The 7,881-nt window shown below is 42.8% G+C and overlaps 1 protein-coding gene across 1 annotated transcript in view; it reads right to left on the bottom strand.

Moving 5' to 3' along the window:
• Positions 1-7,881, bottom strand: part of LOC121368772 (FYVE, RhoGEF and PH domain-containing protein 1-like) — a 106,626-nt gene that overhangs the window by 97,454 nt on the left and 1,291 nt on the right. The window contains exon 2 of the mRNA XM_041493520.1: positions 5,716-5,892. Within this exon, the coding sequence (XP_041349454.1) occupies positions 5,716-5,892 (177 nt within the window). The remainder of the gene's footprint in view (positions 1-5,715; positions 5,893-7,881) is intronic.

The following is a 7,881-nucleotide window of genomic DNA, read 5'->3' on the forward strand; positions in this document are numbered from 1 at the left end:
TGGCACTTTTCAAACATTTAGTTTATTCAAGGGTTGAAATAGAATTTTTGGCCCAACAAAAAAGAAAAATTCTTAAGACACTGGTGTTTCAAGGGGGTCATTGCCTCGTGCAATGATGCCTTTGACATTACATATAAACTATGATAAAAAATGGCAATTTGCACCAAATGTAGAAAAATAGACCTGGACCCCCGGCTTGTAGCTTTGGGGGCCAGGTCCGCAAACCAGGTCTAAATATTGTAAATACACATCACTTAAGCCATATACACTAATCACGGTAAAGAAAACAAAAATACAAACATGCACTAATTAAAATGTATACTATTTTGAAACAAGCACTGACACTTATATGTATAACTTTATTGGCCACATTCAAGGAGAACCTGGTTCATTGTAAATAGGGAGGGTTTTTTGAAATAAATGGGGCACCCGGCATGTTCGGGACCTGCCTGAAATATAAAAAAGAAAAAAAAAAAGAAAAAAAAAAAGAAACTAGAGCATATTGATTTATTAACATTTGGAAATTTCTACATTTACTCTTAGAGAGGAAACCCACTATATTTTTCCATTAGTAGCAAGGAATCTTTTATATGCACAATCTCACAGACAGTATAGCACATAACACGGTCTTTGATAATGAAAAATAGTCCAATGGGTCCACAGATGGGGTTTGATCATAGACAGGTAAGCATTTTACCACTGGACTACGTTCCGCCTCTTTCAAAACAAAGAACAGTAGAAAACAAAAATAACCCAACAAAAAACATAAAACAAAGGAACTCGCTGAAAGAGGTTTCGTTTGCACTTCCCGAACCCCCTCATGACGCATCGGAATAACCCCACCCTCCCCACCATTCGTGAAAAATGTCAATAATTGTAAACGGCCACTAATTGCTTTCGCGTAGTCCAGGGTGTTGGTAAATCAGGTAACTCATCCAAGACAAAAGCCAGGCGCTATATGCGTTAACAAAGATAAATGTTATGAACTAATTTATAAATTCCGTGTAACAGTAGCCTAATGGGCGGCATACTTGTAAACACTTTAATAACAGAGGCAGGTGTGGAGGTGGGAGTGCTGAGACTAGCAGATAACGGATTCCTGAAAGCTGTTTTTAATTTTTACAAAACACGTTGTTACTCTTATTATCGGCCTCGGTGGTGTCGTGGTTAAGCCATCGGATATATGGGTTGGTAGGTACAGGGTTCGCAGCCTGGTACCGGCTCCCACCCAGAGCAAGTTTTAACCGCTCAGTGGGTAGGTGTAAGACCACTACATCCTCTTCTCTCTCACTAACCACTAACAACTAATCCACTGTCCTGGACAGACAGCCCAGATAGCGGAGGTGTGTGCCCTGGACAGTGTGCTTGAACCTTAGATATAAGCACGAAAATAAGTTGAAATGAAATGAATACCCTCAATTCATAATTGGTGGATCCTCCACCCTCCACTTTCGCCTGCCATCCCACCCCGATACAACCACTGCGTTACTTTAGTTTGGTTTTCTTGCAAAAGTTGAGGTGTGACATACATACTAGTAATCGATTCCCCTTTGGGCGCATGTGTAGGATGGTGTGTGTGTGTGTGTGTGTGTGCGTGCGTGTACGTGCGGGGGGTGGGGGGTGCGGGTGGGGGGGGGGTGAACGGGGTCGAATCTGCCATGCTCGAAGCAATGTTTCTTTTTTGTTTTCTATATATTTTTCGGAAAGCATGACTCGAAACCCCCTATAAACCTCGTTTGCCACTGCTTAAGCCATCTACATAATACTCTGCATACACGCGCCTAGGCCTACCCTCCCCCACCTTTTATCTAATTAATGCTAACGTAGGAAAAACATTTTTGACGGGGGTGGTTGTGTGAATAATTACAAACACTTGTTTTATATATATATATGATGAACCAATATCTCGATTCTCGATTCATGTCCTTTATGTTTTCAAGTGTTTCGGCGATATGGTTGAAAACCATACTACAATTTATATTACTAACAAATGTCAAACAGTTCTGACCTTTGTCGGAAAAACGCTTTAAAAAAAACCCCATTTGTGAAAATGCCGAGACTGAAACAATGGCAATAATGGTTTATTAACCACCTAACAGATTTTACCTTTTAACCTTTCGTATGTTGCCGTCTATACCCAACAGGAAATTAAATATACTTTTGTCTGCAGGTGTAGCAGATTTGAGTTCATTTATGCATACTTATTACAGTAGGCTTACACCTGGGCCGAGTTTATCCAGACAGAGCAGAAAAACGTTCCCTAGACTGGTCGCGGGCTGTCAACTGCCATGCGAATCGGTACAGTAAGTTCGAATCCTTCCAGTTGACACGTTGTGTTTTTAAATATACTCTTCAAAAAAAGAAACGCAAAAGGGTACAAATGGGTTATAACTCCGATTTTATGTTTCCTACCGGTTCATGCTTTGTGAATATAAGGTCATTGCATGTCCCAAACACATTCCCACGGTTACATTCGATAAAACGCAGCTACTGTACAATAAAGTTCCAAAATGTGAATATTCGCAAAAACGCAGCCACGTGCAAACCATGTCACCACTGCACGTGCGTTGTCTGCACGTGCAACATGAACACCGACAGTATAAAAGTGCAGGGTGTTCGCTTGCCTGGCCTCTGTATCTGGCCGACAGTTGACAATCCAGGACATGCCACGTCTCAGTGAACCGCAGAGAAACAATGCCATCGGCCGACTAGACGCAGGCGAATCCAGAACGGCCGTTGCCAGGGCATTTCCATGTGTCCCCAAGCACCATCTCCAGACTGTGGGACCGTTACCAGCAACATGGATCAACACGTGACCTCCCTAGATCCGGTCGACCACGGGTCACTACCCCCGGGCAGGACCGCTACATCCGGGTACGCCACCTTCGGGAACGATTGACTACTGCCACCTCCACAGCCGCAGCAATACCAGGTTTGCGCAGGATATCCGACCAGACCGTACGGAACCGCCTACGTGAGGTAGGAATTCGTGCCAGACGTCCAGTTCGGGTGTCATCTTAACACCACAACACCGTCGACTCCGACTTCAGTGGTGCCAGATTCATCGACAATGGCCTCAACTGCGATGGAGACAGGTGTGGTTCAGTGACGAGTCCCGATTTCTGCTCCGACGTCATGATGGAAGATGTCGCGTGTATAGGCGTCGTGGTGAACGTTATGCGGCAAACTGCGTGCAGGAAGTGGACAGATTCGGCGGGGGTAGTGTCATGGTGTGGGCAGCCATCTCACACACTGGCAGAACTGACCTGGTCCACGTGCAGGGCAACCTGAATGCACAGGGCTACATTGACCAGATCCTCCGGCCACACATCGTTCCAGTTATGGCCAACGCCAACGCAGTGTTCCAACATGACAACGCCAGGCCTCACACAGCACGTCTCACAACGGCTTTCCTACAGAACAACATTAATGTCCTTCCTTGGCCATCGATATCACCGGATTTGAACCCAATTGAGCATCTATGGGACGAGTTGGACCGACGCCTCCGACAGCGACAACCACAGCCCCAGACCCTGCCCGAGCTGGCAGCAGCCTTGCAGGCCGAGTGGGCCACCATCCCCCGGGACGTCATCCGTACTCTGGTTGCTTCAATGGGCAGGCGGTGCCAGGCAGTTGTCAACACACGCGGAGGCCACACCCGGTATTGACTCCAGATGACCTTGACCTTGGTGGTGTGTCCTATCACTTACTCACAATGGACTAGAGTGAATTGTGAACAATCCTGCAACATTTGGTAATTATCGGACTCACCATTCAATAATTAAATCAATTCTCCAAATGTTACGACAATGTGGTTTTGCGTTTCTTCTTTTGAAGAGTATATTACATTTAGACTAGTGGCATGGGCGTACGACCCGGTGGGGCGGGGGGGGGGGGGCAATTGCCCCCCCCAAATTCGGGCAAAACAGTGGGAAAAATTCGGGCAAATTTTGGGCAAATCAACCCCTCCAGCCCCCCTAAATCAGAGTCCCCATACGCCCATGACTACCGGAACGATGTTTCCACTGGTGGACTATTAAAGACTCATGTAGACTGAATGCGGCGTGTGCGTGCGGTCCGACTGTTGCGCCCCATGCGTCTGAGGCTTGCGTTTTGGGCATAAATACCATATATACTATTATTTCATTGCGGCGGGTTACATACGTTTTGTAGACGTAGGCGTCGCAAGAATCCAGTCTAGACGCTCTCGTTGTAATTAATGAGGTCAGGTCCGGTCAGGTCATAGGGCTTTGCGTGCACATTCAAAGCAAGCTGTTGTAGCGCACGCCTGTCTTGGGCACAAGATCCGATCTCGGCCGGCTCTTCTGTCCAGTGACAGGATGAAATTAATGTCTTTCGATTCTTTTTATAGCCGGACGGCACCCACGCGTTGACCGAGTGGTTGAGGTCGCGGACTGTCAAATGTCACACGAATCGATGCAGTAGGTTCGAAACTGCCAACTGACACTTTGTGTTTTTAAATGTTATACGCTTCAGCTCTACACGTTAAAACAAATGACCACATCGAGGACCAGTCAATAGTAGTAGTTTATAGACGTTAGCGTCGCTCGCTGTAGCTGGCCAAGGGGCTGTCGGACCTGCGGCTGTTTTAGTTCTAGTGTGAATAACGTTCAAGGCACTTCGTCTCCTTACAACACTTTATGGTATTTCAGTCTTATACTTAGGTTTTTTGCTTGAAGTCGTACTTTTTTCACATCTTGTTATGTGAAAATTCATTTTTTGTGATCACCTAGCAAATTAACATAATACATAATTATTTCTCGCCTTTTTTACTTCGTAAAGACTAGACAATTGTCAGTGTCAGCTTGTTCAACCAGAGGTACCTTACAACGTTTTTGCAGTGGGCCTATTTGGGACCTTTAACTTACAATTCCAATGTAAATCTTTTAGTTTATTATGTTGATCTAAGCTAAAATATCCTGCTGCTTCTACTGCTTAGAACTGTCTCTACTGTTGCTGTTGCTGATAATGTTACCGCTAGTGTAACAGATAAATATCAGCCTCCACTGATGGAATTCGACCCATGGACTCTCGGTATGAGAGTCCAACGCTCTACCAACAGAGCTACTAGGGAAATTCCCACTAGCTACTGCCAGTAGGAGCACTTTATACCAACACTACTACACTGGTACTAAAGACCACACTCTTGGCTTACATATTATTGGTTAGACTATCTGTACATCAGACCCTAACCAAGAACACATCTGATGTACTGAAATTAGTAGTGTAAACAAGAAACTGTGAGTTTTAACCAGCAGCACCGTACATAGTTACAAAAGGAATGAAATGTGTTATTTAACGATGCACTCAACACATTTTATTTACGGTTATATGGCGTCGGACATATGGTTGAGGGCCACCCAGATATTGAGAGAGGAAACCCGCTGTCGCCACTTCATGGCTACTCTTTTCGATTAGCAGCAAGGGATCTTTTATATGCACCATCTCACAGACAGGATAACACATACCACGGCGTTTGGTATACCAGTCATGGTGTATTAGCTGGCTGGAGCGAAAAATAGCCCAATGGGCCCACCGACGGGGATCGATCCCAGACCGATGGCACATCAAGCGAACGCTTTACCACTGGGCTACGTCCCGCCCTAATTACAAATTATTACACGCTCGATCATGACAGAATGGATTTAGAAACTAATAATAAAAACAAACATAAACAATTTGATTAATTCTTACGTAAGAACTTGTCCCACTCTTCTTCAGAAAAGGACCTGCGATTGACAGACGGCGCGCCGCACCGCGTCCTGTGTTTGGAGTAGTGGACTCGTCTCTCTCGAGGAACATCCGGGGTCTTTGTCGAAGACTTGAGCCGCTCCGTCACGTAGTCTACCAGGTGCTCCAGCTGACTGTCCACTGCAAAACAGTCGTGTTTATAAATACAGTGGGTTTTTTTGTTTTTTACTTTTACCCCTCCCACCACCTCCCACCCCCAAAAAACAACAACAACAACAACAACAAAAAACCCAAAAACCCAACATACACACACAAAAATAATAAAATAAAAAATGAAAAAATAAATATAGCAAAACAGAACAAAACCCCGCCTCCAAAACTGCAGAAAATCGCATGCCTTCGTGAAATTGTTTCTAAAATTAACCTTGTGACAATCAGCGCAAGTTACAACTTGAATATTAGAGGGTTCATGATTTTACTTGGACGAAGTTGTAAAAAATATAAAATGACAACTACCAGGAAGTCGGGTTTTTTTTTTTCTCTGGGTTTTGTTTCGTTGTTTTTTTAAAAATTCAATTTGAGTTGAGGGAAAAATGTGTTACCGGGTATCTACTTTCAAAAAAGAATTGCAATGCGTTAACGCTGTTACTAGTTTAACAGTAGACACACACACACACACACACACACACACACACACACACACCGGTCCATTTCTAGAATCAACATACATGTACTGGGATTGGAAGGGCTTAAAGTTAAAAACGGGAAAATAAAACGTGTGTGTGTCCATGTGTTTAAATTAACAAATGAAGTTAAAGAGACATACCCTAGTTTTTAAATACCAAGTCATATTTTTTTTACTATTAAGAGCCGTTTTTGATAACTGAAATCATACTTTACTTACATTTTATTGTTTAGGTTATACATTTCCGTACATTCAAAGTGTTTTTGGTCATCCTGGTGTTCTTAAAGTTACATCAAATGCACTTTTAAAAAAGTCATGTGTGTTCGCTATGAACAAAATGCCTTTCTCATATTTTTAAAAACGCACGTGCGTCTGAGAAGTAACAGTTATGGAGTCGCGTTTTAGTCTATTTTTAGAGGTTATTTCACCATTTCAAAGTCATAGACTCACTCAGTTGTAACTTTATCCAAATGTGTTACAGGTTTATAGATAAATTAAACTTTGTGTTAATTTTCACGGGTTGAAACTAGGGTCTGTCCCTTTAAGAAGAAAGCTCCAGACACACAAAAAAACCCAACCAAAACCACCCAGACAATCCAAAACATTGTACGACCTATTCTAACCAATGTTTGATATCTGTGAATGTCCTCACACAGAGCAACTGTTACTTACTAACATAATACAGTTTACTTTTAGTTATAGTTTAAGGCGATTGTCCTGGGTTTGTTACCATTGTACATGTTTAGACTAAGAGAGCATTTTTAACAGCTAAAATTACACATTAAACATATTTTCTTGTTTAAAATGTTAGTGCCTGTATATACAATATGTTTCTTATTATTCTGATGTTTGTAATACCCCCTACTCTTGATCCTGTACTCATAATATTAACATAGCGTAGTCTTTGGATGTTAATTTAATTTGAATGAATGAACAGAAATCGCAAGTTGGTGATGTAGTTTCTTGTATTTTACTTTCCAAACATGAAACATGATTAACAAGTTAACAACATGGTGATACAGTTAAAATATATACTTAACTCCAAAAGAAACGCGAAAATTTTAAAATATTAAAAAACCCACATTTGAATAAACTATGTACAAATCGATTAAGTTGACCAATAGCCATCTTGTCAGCGTATCCAATTCCACATAACGCATGAAAAAAACGAGTACAGTGTGACGTCACGCACGTGCTGAAATTGACGACCAAAATCGATCTGGAATGCAAAACGGGTGGATCATGAAAGATGCGAATTGCACGTGAAACACTACCAGGCCTGGGTATAAAAGAAACGCCAGACAGCAATGTTCAACTCATTTTACGAGTAGCGATACAACGATGCCACGACTTAACGCTGATTCCAGACATAGAGCTTTGGGGAATTTGGAGGCCGGAATGGATGCCAGGCAGGTTGCACGTGCTTTCGGTGTCCATGTCTCGACAATCTACCGTCTCATAGACCGATTTCTACAGAACAACAA

The sequence above is a fragment of the Gigantopelta aegis genome, chromosome 3, assembly GCF_016097555.1.
Source record: "Gigantopelta aegis isolate Gae_Host chromosome 3, Gae_host_genome, whole genome shotgun sequence".
Lineage (NCBI taxonomy): Eukaryota > Metazoa > Mollusca > Gastropoda > Neomphalida > Peltospiridae > Gigantopelta > Gigantopelta aegis.